The sequence below is a fragment of the Stegastes partitus genome, unplaced genomic scaffold, assembly GCF_000690725.1.
Source record: "Stegastes partitus isolate 25-593 unplaced genomic scaffold, Stegastes_partitus-1.0.2 Scaffold567, whole genome shotgun sequence".
Taxonomy (NCBI): Eukaryota; Metazoa; Chordata; class Actinopteri; family Pomacentridae; genus Stegastes; species Stegastes partitus.
In genome coordinates this window covers 242893-258703 of record NW_007578298.1, presented here as the reverse complement: position 1 = coordinate 258703, position 15811 = coordinate 242893, and the positions used below count along the sequence as shown (strand labels likewise).

Here is a 15811-nt window from a genome sequence, read left to right as displayed (position 1 = left end):
AGTGAAAATGTAAATGCAGTTCTATTTGTTGTGCAAAACACTCATCATAGTGGAGCTACATCAGCGGAAATAATTTACAATCAGTATTCATTTATTTGGACCACTAAGTAATAAGCCAGAAAAGCCTCTGCTATTTCTTTGACATTTTACACCTGGACACTGACAAACTTGGGTTAGGTCAGAGGTGCAGCTGCCGTAGGTCACCATTAGAAGCCGCTGGTGGGTAAAACGAGAAGTGCGACGGTTGTTTCTTCTTGACGGCTGATGATGACATGTCAACAACAAACATGGCAACCAGCAGCAACTACTGGGAAGGTAAATTATGTTACAGCCTCTCATTTAAAACGACTGGCAGCATGTACATCTCTTATTGTTCTTCGTCCGTTCAGTTCAACCGCGTTTAACAAGTTTCATAATACGCAGCGTAATAAACTTTATATCCGCGGGAGAAGAAATTTTTAGCTAGTTCTAAGCTAACGTGTTAGCATATTAGCCGCTAACGTCGAAGTTGAAAAGTTATTAGTCGGTTGTTAACGTTTTGGTTGCTTCGTGTTTTCCTTCCAGCTGACTTAAATGCCACTAAAGTGTGTATATCTTGTCTGTTTTATATTTTGCCTCGTATTTAAAGCACAGTGGGGAAGATACAACTAAGCAACAATGGTGAAAGTTTCCTCCAACAAATGCGTGACAGCATTAACAGTGAAATAAATAGAAAGTTCATATCTTAAGGTGTTTTGTTGCAGCCTGACTTTTCCTGACTATCACTATTCAAAAGTAGCTTTTATGCTGTACTGACTGCCGAGCAGTATTTTTTATTTGATTACATTTAGCTCAAATGGACAGAGATTCTCATTTTCTTTTCTGCTGTAAAAACGTAAGAGAGCCTGAAGTATTGTAGTGTAGATGATTAAAACATGGCGTTTCCTGCACTATACTGTTTGTGATTTTGTCAGTGGTTTATGGACTTTGTCGTAAACACTTATCATCTGAAGATGTCAAAGCTCTTAGTCACTCTGGGCTTGTATGAATTTGGGGTGTCTTAGAGGCCAGTGCAAGCTTGGCATACTTAAAAGCATGACACAGCTGTAAAAATCCCATTCATTCATTTATCCATTCTACCTCAACGATTGTTTTCATTGGTGATTAATCTCTCAGGTGTTTTCTCTACTAACCGAACAGGCATTTGGTCTCTAAATTGTCAGAAAAATGTGAAAAAAGGCAATCAGTGTTTCCCAAAGTGCAAGAATATTCAGTCTGTTGGCACATAGGAGTAAAGAAATCAGATAATATTCACATTTAGGAACCTGGAGGCAAATGATTTTGACTATTTTTTGTATAAAAACTACTAAGCCTCATTAATCGATTGTCAAAATAGTTCATTCTTCCATATAATACTCACATTGACTGATTCATCCATCCGTCCATGGGTCGCGCGGGGCTGGAGTCCATCCCAACCCACTCAGGGCGAAGGCAGGGGACACCCTGGACAGGTCGCCTGTCTGTCACAGGGCTACATTTAGAGACAGACAACCAAGCAGACTCACATTCACACCTATGGACAATTTAGAATCACCAATCAACCTCAACTTGTTTTTGAACTGTGTGGGAGGAAGCCGGAGAACCTGGAGAGAACCCACGCTGCACGGGGAGAACATGCAAACTCCACACAGAAAGATAACACGAACCGGCAACCTTCTTGCTGCGAGGCAACGGTGCTAACCACTGATCCACCTTGCAGCCCTTGGCTGATTCAGTTTGTTTTAATTTTATGACTTCTGAAATGGTAAAATATTCAAAATGACCACTCAAAAGTGAAAGTCTGCCCTGTTACAACAGGTGCCGTTAATGCTACAATTTTATGTCTTGGTTGGTAGATGTCTTGTTTGCCATTTAAAAAATGGATTAGATTAGATTGTATGCTCAATGACATTTCCAGTCAAATGCCATCATTGCCAACTGGAACCCATGCCAGGACCAGATTCTAGTTTACTTCTTATTGCGTAATTTCCTTTTTTTTTCTTTTTTTTTTGTTTAGCCAGACATGAAATGTCTGTCTGTATGTTGAAATGTTTGTCCTGAATCTCTCTGTGCACTCAGATTTGCGTAAACAGGCGAGACAGCTGGAGAATAAGCTGGATCTCAAGCTGGTCTCCTTCAGTAAACTGTGCACCAGCTACAGCAGCAGCAGTCATGACCAGCGAACAAGAGACAGCAGGTCAGCAGCACAGTCTTTGCTTCACTTTATCACTGGGCATGTACTCTGACTCAAATGAAATCTGCATCGATGTCTAAACTCTTTTTGTGCTTTCAGAAGCCTTGAAAGATACAATTGTTGACTACCATGACATGATATTTTTGCATTTCTATGGAATAAGCAATGCTGCAGAATATTTTTTATAAATGCATTTTAACAAAGAGGAGTTTCAATTTTGAGTCAGTAACTGGGCAACAGACAGCACAATATTTTTTATCCTATTTTAAATTAGAAATTTGTGATGAAATGTCTCTTTTTTTCTTGATTAATTGTGCTGCAATACTCTGTACACTAAACTTATTTTTGTCTGACATGGAATGGCAGCAAAAATTGAGCTTGAACATTAGTATCCTTTCTTTTTCCTTCCTAAACCAGGTCTGATTCTTGTGGCTCCTCTCAAGACAATATGCTTGTAGCCATGACGACTGAACTGGAGCAGCTCTTGGCCGGTGTAAGTTAAATGTCACACATAAATGGTCACTAAGAGTCACAGCTGAAGGGTTTTTAGGGTCCCCTTCAATAGCAGCTGGTTGTGTAATCCTGGGTTTTTATATGCTGGGAGAACTGGTGTTTGTTTTACAGTTGTACAGACTGTTGAAATGGCTGTGTATTTTTATTGTAATCTTTACTTTAGGATCTCTTTTACTGTTTTCCAATATTTTAAATGACATTTCATTTTCAGATCACTTAACCCTCTAAAAATCAATGCTTCTATGGTTACATGATATTAATTTTATCCTTTTTGTTTTGGCAGCTTACAGCAGTCAATGACAAAATGGCAGAATACACAAACACCCCTGGAGTTTCGTCTCATAATGCAGCATTGATGCACACCTTACAAAGACACAGAGACATTTTACAGGTACATAGAATAACTTTATTTATTTACTTTCTTTCTCTGAAGAGTGTTTCAGCTACATAAGAGAACTAATTAGTCAGTAAGTTAGTATTTTCTATCATTTAAAGTAACAACATTTGTCAAACTGTAATATATTACGGCCTTTTGACTTCCCGTTCTGTCATACTGTCAGTGTGATTAAATCTGACTGTAGTTCGTAATGTTTTATCCTGTAGGACTACACTCACGAGTTCCACAAAACCAAAAGCAACTTCTCCAGCCTGCGAGAGCGAGAGGATCTACTGGGCTCTGTTCACAGAGACATTGAGTAAGAACCTTCAGGCATCTCTAGATAATAATAGACTTTGTATATTCTCAGCAGATACAACAAAATACCACCTGGTGATGATAAACACATATGAACATTACACACACACACACACACAGACGCATACACAGACGCATACACATATACAGAGAGAGAGAGAGAGAGAGTCCAGTATGTCTTTTCCGTATGATTGTTTACCATCAGAGAATGCCACTTTGACTTGAAGAGTTTTAGTCCGCTCTAATTGTCCATGACTCGAGCAGTCCAGTGACCGACATTCAGCTCTGGTCAAATTTATTTGCCTTCAAGCTGCACTGATTGTTGTGTTACTACTGATTATTTATATTTGTATTTCCTGAATGATTGTGTACACTCTAAAATATCTGACATACACAATTGTAATGAAGGCTTGGACATTGATGATGATATAATTTAATTTAATCTGTATGGGATATTCTAGGTCAATGCGCTGATTTTGACCATTTCTTTTTAAAAATCTGTCTTTTGCAAGTCCTCACACTTTGTGAACATTCAATACTAATCACTGGTGTACTCTAAATTTGCACTACATTGGCACGGTCTGCCTCTCCTTCTGAATTCCTTTCATGCCAGTTTTTGTCCTCATCACTTCTTCCATTTTTGGCTTTCCTTGCTGCTTTCTCACCCATCTCTTCCCCGTCTCTTCTGTGTATTTTTGCTGATGTTCTTAACCAGCAGGAGGCAGAAATGTCCAGTCTGTTAGTAAATTCCCCCACCCTTTAATGCTCTCCATCCCCTCTATCATATTTCAGCCTCTAATAAGAGACACCTCCTCTTATTAGCCGATCTCCCTCCATCTCTCTGTCCTCTCTCTCTCTCTTTATCTGTATATTTCTATCTCTCTCTCTGTCTGTATCCCTCTCTTTCTCTGGGGATATCTTTCCTAAGTGCCTTCTACAGTAAATCAAACCACAAGGCTTTCATTCAACCAAAGCTGAGGGAGAGTGGTTACATCGGTCCCGCCTGAAACACAGTAATGCTTTATCAGGGGAGGAGAGGGAGAGCAGAACAGTCAGACGGAGGGGGAGAGGCAGTGTCCTGATCTGATGTTGACTGATTACAAAAATTATAAGAGTGAAGTTTAATTAACCCCACAGAGATGAAAGGTGTAGAGAAACAGTGAAGGGAGTGGGGCAACAGAACAGATAATGGATCATGAATCGTGTTGATGATGAGTCCAAGCAGGGAGGGGATGGTGTAAATAAGAGATGGAAGATGGTGCTTTGGTTTAAGCAGAGCTAATCACTTAAAAGCCTGAATGGAAGAAGAACATAATCAGCATCTAGGCATCACTTAATAGAGGGGAGTGAAGTACTCATTTCGGACTTAAGCAAAAACTGGTGACAGTTGTGTTTGTTTTTTGTAGTTTTTTTTATTTCCCCTCATAATAACTTCGTTGCTGATCCTTCCTCTCATCTATCCCATAATCAGGTCATAGTTTTAAGTTGTCCAATACTTTATTAGCTGCTTGCCAAACTAATAAGGCAGCTTATGCTTATTACAAATATTTGTGCTGGAAAGGTTTTTGATGTGAAAACCAGAATCTACGGACAAGAGGTTGTTGTTTTGGACCTTCAACAGAGCAGACTCTACTGTGGAGAGCTCTAAAACCAGAGTGAAATTAATCATGGAAGTTGAACGTATTCAAATAGGATGAAACATCTTTAAAGAGGTTAAACAGTAAAATGTCTAGCTGGCAGCACGTTGGAGTCATTGCCATTATGAGCCTCTACCTAAATACAGCCTCACTGAGCCGCACGGATGGCTCATAGTCATGTCGTGTCTTCTGGTGGCTCCGTGGTAATGATGTGTCCGTTGCGACTTGATTGCATGTCATAGCCCTCTCTCTCTCACACACCACAATTGCTGTCTGGATCATTACAGTCTCTATTGAATAGGGCTTAAAAAATGAATTGCAAAAAAAAACAAAAGTGCTTTTTAATTTGCTGTATCCAGCATCCATCATCTGATGTTTCTCTCCTCTGTTTTCTTACTCAGGTCCTACAAGAGTGGCTCAGGGGTGAATAACAGAAGGACTGAGCTCTTCCTGAAGGAACACGAACATCTAAGAAAGTAAGAGATTTCAACTTATCACAGCTTACTTCCTTACAATCCCCTTAAAAAACAAAAAATTGCCTGCTCTACTCTCAAGCATTTTATCTGAGTTTATAGTTTACGACATGTCTCCGTATTAGTAGGTGTTAGTAATTCTTACAGTGGCATGTAAAAAAATAAGTGTCCATCCATTTAGACAGCCCATGTGGAGTTGTAGCTTGTATTTAGCTTTTTGTTCTATTCTTAGAAAGCCCATAATCTGTAAAATAAAATTCAGCCAATAAAGGCTTCAATTTTGTAGCTATTCTTTGCACCAGTATGTTCTTTTTCTGTATTCTCTCCTCTTACTTTAATGCCGGTGGTGTTTCCCAGAGCTCCTATTTCTCCTGCAGGAGTATTTATCAGAGAAAGAGATTTAATATAAATGTAAAGACATCCTGACAGAAAAGTGCAGTTACACTCTGATTTACTTTCAACATCATATTTATTTCCCACACCAACCTTCCCTCACGTTAACGCTGTCTGTGTGACATTGTTCCGGCTGAAGTCTAGACAGACTCCCTATCTCTGATCTTTTTCTGTTTATCTATAAATTAACCCAACAGTTTCTAATTCTGCTTTTATACTTCGGTAATGTTTAATAGGAGGCATCAATGTACACTTTTCTTGTAACATTTCAAAAGCAGTAAGGTTGTAACCATCATCAATTTCAGACTGGATAATTTTTATATGAACTATGCTGAAACCACAAAACCACCACAAGTCATGAATTTGAGTTCTGAGACTTGAGTTCAATTTGAGTTTGTAGCAATTACAAAACAAAAGTTGTGAATCAGCAATGCTGTTGCAGGGCACGGCATAGAAATTTAATAAGAAATCAGCAACAATTTAAAGGATCCTAATTATGTTTGCTTCAGTTTAAATAGTAATTTTTAAATCTTTGGAGGAACTTTATCTAAACTGACCAACATGCACAGCTGAAAGATTTGTAATTCAGGCTCTATATTGAGGCCATTTCCATCTATAGCTCTGTTGTTTCTCTGCAGTTTCTTCCTCCCTTAGAAGAGAGTTAATTGTGTTGTTACTGTGTGTTTTTTCAAAACATAAATTATCTGAATTATCTTATTCCTCACCTTAAGTGAAAATTTTTGCACTAGAGTCAAACTTAATGATCCTTTTGAAGCTATTAATGTTTTGTTTTTTTCCCGTTATTTCTTTCCCATGTTCCACCTCATGTGAATGTGAGTGTGCTTGGTTGTCTGTGTCTAAGTGTAGCCCTGTGATAGACTGGTGACCTGTCCTGGGTGTCCCCTGCCTTTGCCCTGAGTGGGCTGGGATAGGCTCCAGCCCCCTGAGACTCTAGTGAGGATTAAGCGGTGTATAGATAATGGATGGATGGATGGATGGATGTTCCACCTCAAGTTTCCTTTTTGCAGTTTTTAGCTCGACAATTTGATGGACAGCAGCAACGCATCAATCAAAACTCTGTAAAGAGGTTTAGATGTAGCCCCGCTTTGCTTTCACACTGTCATAATACAGCAATTCAACAGCCTCGTAGTCAAATTATATTTAGAATTAGAATTAGAATTCGAATAAAACTTTATTGATCCCTTCGGTACAAGACCTCAGGGAAATTGCTAAAATTTGAAATTGCTATTTAATTTCTTTTTTGCTGTGTTTTATATATATATATATATATATATATGTTTATGTTACTAAAATATTCAAAGATCTACTGACTTGTCAAATTACTTAATGGGAGTGGAGACAGCTCAGCAGTTTGTGATCTCCTTCAAGTCTATAGGAATGGATTCCTTTGTATTCAGCTTACACCTGAAAAATGTGAATTGCATCCGACTTTACAATCATTTTGGACAAGAAAGCCCCCCTCTTTATGTAAACACTACGAGTCTACAATGATGCCAGCAACACTGTGATGCTGTTCTTGGACCTTAGTGCTAACATCTGTATTAATAAACATGCTCACAGTAACTGTGCATGTTTATTAGATGTAATGTTTTCCCACGGTCACACAGTTACCGTTTAGCACTTAACACAAGGTACTACTGAGGATAATTAGAATAGCATTTGATTTGCTGGTATATTGTCATGAACCAAAGTAAGCCCTGCCACCACATATCAGCGTTTAATTCTGACATGTGGTGACAGGGCTGGATAAAAGGTCAAGGGGGGGACTACCAGGGGAAACAGTAGTAGTGGTAGTATATGGATTAAAGTGTTGGACTCATCCACTGGTGCTGCCATTCTTTGAACCACGTAGTTAGCATGGCTAATCATCATTCAGCTGCTTCTCCATTCATTAAAAATGTAGAAGTCAGCTGTGTTTCTGAAAGATTTCACTCCGACTGCTTTTTCATAAATGGTGTCTAACAACCTCCTTGTTGGAATTGACTCTGAGGACGTCTCAGTTTCTGGTTTTACTGGACTGTATCTCACAGTTGATCCTCACTGGTACTCTCAGCGGTTGGGCTGCTCTGTCTGGGTTTGATTGTACTGTAATTTCTGTACATCCTACTTAGATTATATAATACACTTAAATATATCTTTCCCATGTGTGCAGTGCTTTACTTAAAAAGGTGATAAAAAACATGTGTTGCCTTTGATGAAACCAATGAAGCGAGCTATGCAAAGACGGTTTCGTGTTGTATATCAACTTTATTTTCATTATTTTGATCCAGTACTGTGTCCTATGTGATGACTAAATGTCAGCTAATGTTGATGCGGTTTCCTGAGCCTATTGAGCTCTGAGTGTTTACCAACAGTAACACCACTGACATTGCCAATATTGGCCTTACATGCAATTTGTCCTGCTAAAATATCAGAAATATGAGCCTCAAGAGCAGTTGATCTTGCTCAGATATGTGCTGCAATGTCCACTACACAGCAATCAGAAATAAACCACCCACTTTTAGCACATTACCAGCCGTATGACGAATGTAACCCGTCCGTCTCAGTGTATTTGTTCCTTCCTCCTGTGGAGCTGCACTTTGTTCCAGACACATAAATGTTGCTGATGTTACCCAGGGCAACATTTTCTCCAGTATCACCTGTGGAGGAGTAGACATCAGAGAGCACAGAGTCATAAAACTCTCGATAATCTCACATTCCCCTAGGATGGCCTTACCTTTATTACTGAACTCGCTCTCATCTTCCCCTTCACTGCAACTGATGGAAATGTTTTTGTTGCTGTCAGTGTTGTCAGAACCGTAGACAGATAGACCTAAAAAGATGAAGTAAAATGCTGAAAATGTTGTGCATGCCGACACTCTGCAGCTGTGAGAAACCTAATATGTTGATCTAACTAAAGTAAAAAAAAAAAAAATGTTGAACCAGACATGAAGCAGAGGTAGAGACTGACACGTGTAGTCTGAGATGTTGACCGGTGCTCTGAGGTGGATGGGGGGAAATGCTGCTGAGCTTTGTCAGGACTCCTGTGCAGGTATAATCATGACTGTGATGGACGAGAACATTATTGTATAGGCTTCATATTACAGTTCATTCGCTCCACGAAGCCTAAATAAGAAGAGAGAGAGTGTTTAAGAGTTACATCAACTAATGTTCACTACTTCAACCCTGAAATTATCTCAAAATGGTACAGATGGACATTTTTAAAGTGCTGAAACAATTAGCAAACTTAGCTCTGAGTGACAGGCAACAACATTAAAAGTTTTAAGGTAAAATTACCAAAAAATAATGAATTCCAGCTTTTAAAGTGTGAGTAGTTACTGGTTTTGGTGAGTCTGTAGTAATTAAATTCAGTTTTATTTTTATAGCGCCAGTTGGCAACATAAGTCAGCTCTATACATAGTAAGGTAAAGACCTTATGATATTATATTATAGAGAGAAACCCAAACAATCCAATGATCCTCTCTGAGCAAACACTTGGGAGGACAGACATCTGCCTCGACTGGTTGGGATGAGGGTAGAGAGGAGAGAGAAGGATGAAGGGTTTTGGACAGTTTGTTGGACACAACTAGCAATTTAAAGACTTCACGTCATAGTGGGACATTTTTCACCATCTACTGACATTTACAGGCATTTTTTTCAACAAAATAAGTTCGACATGTAATATTCCTCATTCAAATATTTAAAATTATATGAAAAAAATCCAATTCTCATTGATCACAATTATTCTTTCTGTGTGTATATATAACATATGTCCTATCTCGTGTTGTGACTCGTTTCATTTCACTGAATCAGTCACCGTCATTTAGAAACAAAATGCTGTTGTTTGATATCTGTTAAAATTAGTAATCTGAAGTATTCACAAAATTTTAATTGTGCAATATGATTGCATAATGTTGCAGTTTATATTGCTGGTGGGTCATTGTTTGCTCATTAGAAGAGAATTTGCAGGTAATGTGAGGAACAGCACTTGGAGTCACATTTTTTTCTTGTAGCTGTTGTTCGTTTGGTGACATTTTATTTTACTCATTGTGGCAGAAAATCAGAGGAGTGCAGCTTTCTGTCGTCAATACGCAGTTGCACATCAGTATTGCGATGAAAGTTGTTTTTGATGTTGAACTTTAGATTTATTTATAGAGTTTATGTGACCACCAAGAAGAGCTTCAGCTTTGTCTCACACTGTTATAACAATAATAATAATAAAAGTATGCAACAATGAAGTGGGAACCTGTATGCATACAGTGTGGCAATTCTAGAGGTGAAATCTTTTTGGTCTCGTCATGGACGTCGTACATGTAATAGGATATATTGCCACCATGCCTCATGTTTTACTGAATCATCAGTTAGTCTTACCAGATCTTAGAAAAGTGCTTTAGGTTTAATGGACATGCAAAACTGTAACTTGGATGGATGCTACAAAGGAAAATGAATGTGACATTTTAAAATGTTGTAAAAGGTTAAACTAATGTATGAAACACAAATGAGGAAATAATATCTCTGCTTTTGCTTTTTCTTTGGGTGTATTTTAGTTCCACTCATATGTGAGTGTTTGGTATTTGGAGATAGTGGAAAAGGAACAACAAGGGAGGGGAGACTTTAGGTGCCATGGAAAGCTCTTTTAGTGAAGCTAATGACATTGACATTCAATGGTATTACACTGTATGTGTAGGCTTATATAAGAATATGTCAGTAATATAGATTTACACAGGGGCAGATCATTTGCATGAACATATAACATTTCCCTGGCCTGAAGTATTAACAAAAATATATGTGGTCTCTAAAAAGTTTTTGTTACATTTACAGTAGTACACAATACCATACTGCAGTTTACAAACTTAATGCAGACAGGATCAAAGTTCTTTGTAAAGTTTATTTCTTTGTACTTTGTACTCCAAGTTTATTTCTTTGTACTTTGTACTCCAAACCTTCAGCGGGTTTGAAAGGCTTATTGTCTTTAAAATTCACTAAAGTTACACCATTTAAAGTCAGAAACTGTAAAAACTTTTTGACAGTCCATGAACAACTCATGTGATGTGCTGTTTGGTCAGAAAACTTTACCAAATCTAAGCTAAAAATTGTGATATATCATCAAAATGTCTTTATTCTACATGTCTAATTTAATATTTGCAGCAACAACAGCAAAAAAACCCCAAAAACATTTGGTCTAACTAGATTCTGTAAAAACCTAAAAAATTCTGCACTCCTCGATGCAACCAGGAAGCCATTAGTGACTCAGCTGTGACCAAGAGTCTAGTACTGGTAGTATAGGTAGTATAGTAAAATATCTACAGTGTGTAGCGTCACCAATTTTTTGCCATGAATCTTTACAGCTGTGAGCACTTTGAAAAATGTTGTACACGTTGACATTTTTAATTCTTGTGAAATGAACTGAACGATCAAAAAATTCAACTTTTCTCTTTTTCTTTCTTTTTATTATTTAACAGTTTAACAGTAATATAACTGTGTCATGCTGCACAAAAGACGTTTTGGGTTCTCTTTGCTTCTAGCAATGGTATCTCTGTCTCCATAGAGGTTCAGGACTTTATTGCAATGAAAAATGAGCCCACAGTGAGTATAAAGGTGACAGGAGCAAAAAAAAAAAAAAAAGTATATATATAAAGGAAGTAAGTAAAGAAGGAAGGTAGAGACAAAAGCCAGAAGCTGATTTGCCTGTGGACTCAGAAAGCACAGAGAACAGCAGTAGATGGATGGTGGGAGAGGCTGACGAAGAGATGGAGGAAGTATAAAGCACAGTATTGATTTTTGCTCTACAGCGGAGTCTGACAGGATGCACGCTGCTGCCCTTGTATGCTCTGCTCAGCCCCGGACTGAACACTTCATTTTTCTGTCCGTCACTTATCTCGGCAGATAATGGGAGCCAGCAGAAACCTCATCCACGAGTGCGTTCAGGCTCAGTGTCGTCCATCTATATGTCTGGGTTGTTTTTTGGGGAGGTTTTTTCAAAGCAAATAAGAGGGATGACGTCACCATTCTAAAATTCATCTTTCCATGTGTTCAGAGCAGATATGTATTACACACATTAACCGACGTTAATCGACTTTCCCAAAAATCCTCCATTAACCAGCACTTTCTCCTCTCTCGAGGAACCAGAGGAAGTGCATCTCTTATGATAATAGACCCAACAGGCTGTGTGGTTACATCGCTCAGGCTTCTCCTGTTGAATCATTTCATGACTCATAAATATATATTTAAAGTGATCTCAAAAGACTATTTTAGAAAATGTAAATCTTCCTGTAAGCTCACAAAGGTTGACTTGATCTTACTTTTTTTTTCACTTTTTCTCTTCTTTTTTCCCTGTTTCACAGCTCAGATAGGCTTATTGACAATGCAATAAGGTAAGCTTTATTGCTCCATTCACTCCCCTTCCTCTCCCCTTTTACTCTCACTCACTCAGCACACATCATAAGCAAACACAGAACATTCAGGTCTGGTAAACTAGCTTAATGTGATGCTGTGAAGACAGCTATATGCCTCTTTTGGTGCCGCTAATCCCTCATGGTTTGTCTCCCTCCAGTATCGCCATGGCTACCAAAGAGAACATCACATTTCAGCGTGGGATGCTGAAGTCCATTCAAACCAGGGTCACAACTTTGGCCAGTATCCTTTTTATTCTTGAAATGGCTTCTCTTGATTCTCTCTACACCTGGCCATCTTTACTTTGTGTTTCGCATGCTACATGTTTGCACAAATCTGACTCAGTTGCATCCGTGCGGAACAGTGAAACAACAAAAGACAATTCCATTAGGCTCCATTTATTTTTTCGTGGTTGCGTTAGGAGCCCTGCTGATGTATTTTCCCTGCTGCTTTCTATCTCTTACTTACTGCTCGAAAGGAAAGCCTGGCTTGGATCTTAATTATTTTCCTTTACCACACTCCCCTCCTTCCTCTCAGATCGTTTCCCTGCCATCAACAGTCTCATCCAGAAAATCAATTTGCGCAAGAGGCGGGACTCTTTAATTCTAGGTGTGGTGATTGGCGTCTGCACCATACTCCTGTTGCTCTACACTTTCCACTGACTCGCTGACCCGACCTGGACAAACAAAATGTATATATGTTCCTTGTATCTCACACCAAGTGTTGCCAAGATATTTTTATTCTTTCATACGTTCTTCAATTGTAATTTACTCTACCTATAAAAACAGTTAAAAACTAAACAGATTTTACTGTAAATATCACATAGAAAGAAGTCTTAATTAAAATGAAAGCATTTCAACTCTCATATTGGAGAGTTTATTTATTTTCTGAATTCTAATAACATTTCCGTCTGGGAATTTGTATATTACTGCTTGTAATCTGTTGCAACTTTAACTATATAAATGCACGAAGTAATATTTTACTAGTGTACTGTTGATGTTTCCTAAATAAAGGTGATGAGCTCACGCTCAGGTTGGTCATGCTCATTCAAGTTTATTTCAGACATGCAAGAACTATGGCACAGTAAACCAGTCATACAGTATAAATGTATAAACATGAACATCAGAGTGCCAAGATTGGTGCATACAAGGGGGAACAGCCCCGTTCATATCTTGCAGTATATTGTAAACATAATGAGGTTTAGAGATCCACACATTTTAGTGGAGCCCAAACAGGAATCAGTTTATCATGTTAGCACGCAAAGCAAGATATCACACTACGTCTGCAGAAGGGCATTGTCATGATAAACATACATGTGTTCTAAACTTTGTGTAAACAGTGTATGAAAACAGCTTATACGTCTTTCCACAGCCACTATAAAGTCCAGTGAACAAAAAGAGAAGTCAATCCGTACGTTGTTGCAGATATTGAGAGAAACAGGGCAGGCAGTGGCGACTTTACGGACTAGAGGTGCACTGATGCCTTTTGTTTATGTCTGACTAAAATAAGTGCATTTAACTGAGTCTTCACATGATGTACAATTGTTACTATGTCTTTCTTTGTGCCAAGTTTTTGTTAATAACTATAATGTTGTGCCATCCAATTGTCTGTGTGTCAGGCAGGTGTGAACTTCATTAGTTTGGACTATGTATGAGTAGTTGCACTTTCTCCACAGACTGTGCTCACTGACGGTCTGACACAATAACTGCGTGCAGCCTTCATTTCCCTTCCTTGATTCCTGAGTTTTTTGGGGTTGTTGGACATAGGTGCTGCCAGAAAAGGAGAAATGGCCTGCACCTTCTTTCCTTCTTCTTTTTTTTCTTTTCTTTTTTTTTTAAAGTCCATAGCAGAAAAAAACAATAACTTGTACTTTGGAGTCTTTTCAGCTTGTTTTCAACTCAGATTTTGTGCTTTTTTTCTCTTCAAAATGACATCCGTCCTCCTCCTCCTCCTCTCGCTCAAGTGCAAATTTGAGATCAGATGAAGTTACAGGAAACACTTTCCATCACTGGAGCTCTGAGAGACACAGAGAACAGAATTTAAGACACACACCATTACACTGACACTCGTGTGCCTGTTTGATTAATGTCTTTTTTCCATACCTATTGAAAACACTGTGAACAGGATCACAGCCACACCCAGCAGCATTGCCAGAATGCTGAACAGCATAGATAGACGACCATACTTCCTCGCTACTGCAAAATCTCCTGTGTGGCGAACAGACCTCGACTAAGGGGACAAGATGGAAAAGAAAAGGGAAGGAGGTGATCAACTACTAATTATTTAAATGCGCACAGAAGCAAAACACCTGTGGTGCTTATATTAAAAGTCAAGCTTCAAGCTTTAGAATAAAACCTGTGATCTGTCTGATAATCTACATAAAGAAAGTTAAAATTGTACATAAATACAGCACTCACCACATGTGCGTACCACAAGGCGCATATGTTGAGCGGCACGGCGGGGCAGAAACAGGACAGCACGGCGAGCCAGAGGTAACTCTCGGGTTGGGACCCAGGTGGCACCGGGGAGGGCATCGGGCCCAGGCTGAGCCGGGACGTGGACTTGGGTGGGGTCGGCAGCTGCCCGACGGAGCCCGACTTCAGCGGCGATTTGTGTCCGTTCTGGTCCGCGTCCAGGGACCGGATGCTTCCTCTGATGTTGAGGGAGAAAGAGTCGGATGGTTTGATGTTGCTCTGCCCGGTGGGCTCCGTGGTCGCGGTGCTCAGCAGCTTCTCTGTGTCCTGGAAGTCGGTGGGGTTGGAAGCTTCCCTTTCGCCAAGGGCGCTTTTCCCAAAGGCAGCATCAGTGTTGATAGCCATCGCTGAAAGATGAGAATTATCTCCAAGTCGTGTTGTCTGTCTGGCCGAGCCGCTTTCCTGTGGATGGAGATGCTGAAGAGTCCTTTTTTCAGATGTTCTCCATTGGGGGTCATCAGATTAAGTATTCTACGTTCAGGGAGCGTAATACCTTCACGGCAAACTATTTAATTAAGCAGTCTAACTCCAAAATTTCTTATTGATGAGCGAGATGTTATTGATGTCTGAGTCCCTCTCGCGTTTAGTTGGCGGTGAGTGTCCGGACGCACGCCTTGCCTTTTACCCCCCACCCCCCTGTATTATGTAGTGAGGTATTACCGCATCTCTTACATCTCGACAGCACATCCCCAGTGCTTGAGGCCTACTTACGCACCGGGCGAGGCGTGTGACAATGCAAAAACAACAATTAAATCCCCTCTGAAGTGAACACGCGCTGTGCGTAAAAGCTTTCCATTTACGCGCGGGGCAACAGCTGGATCAGCACCTGGATCAGTAAGCGGGACACTGTGTGAGGCGGAGAGGGAGTAAGGCGGACTCTGAACCACAAGCCTCTCAACACATCCACGACCTGCTGACTCAGATACTCAGATACTCCTGTAAAGTTGTATTCTGCCATATTAAAGCTTCAGCAGTAGCCTCGCTGTCTAAGCGCTACAAGGTGCACACTACATATGGCTTTT

At 39.6% G+C, this 15811-nt stretch overlaps 2 protein-coding genes across 2 annotated transcripts; one reads left to right on the top strand and one right to left on the bottom strand.

The window, feature by feature from the left end:
• The first annotated feature begins 249 nt into the window (after window positions 1-249).
• Window positions 250-13355, top strand: LOC103362291 (Golgi SNAP receptor complex member 1-like). The gene is made up of 9 exons (XM_008288605.1): window positions 250-315; window positions 2098-2215; window positions 2630-2705; window positions 3009-3116; window positions 3329-3420; window positions 5458-5532; window positions 12267-12296; window positions 12476-12558; window positions 12853-13355. The coding sequence occupies exons 1-9, from the start codon at window positions 273-275 to the stop codon at window positions 12975-12977; spliced, it is 750 nt and encodes a 249-aa protein (XP_008286827.1). The 5' UTR covers window positions 250-272; the 3' UTR covers window positions 12978-13355.
• An 852-nt stretch (window positions 13356-14207) lies between these two features.
• LOC103362290 (tumor suppressor candidate 5 homolog) lies at window positions 14208-15324 on the bottom strand. The gene is made up of 3 exons (XM_008288603.1): window positions 14733-15324; window positions 14418-14544; window positions 14208-14331 (listed from the first exon to the last, which is right to left on the bottom strand). Exons 1-3 carry the CDS (start codon window positions 15132-15134, stop codon window positions 14321-14323), a joined length of 540 nt encoding a protein of 179 aa, XP_008286825.1. The 5' UTR covers window positions 15135-15324; the 3' UTR covers window positions 14208-14320.
• Between the last annotated feature and the right edge of the window lie 487 nt (window positions 15325-15811).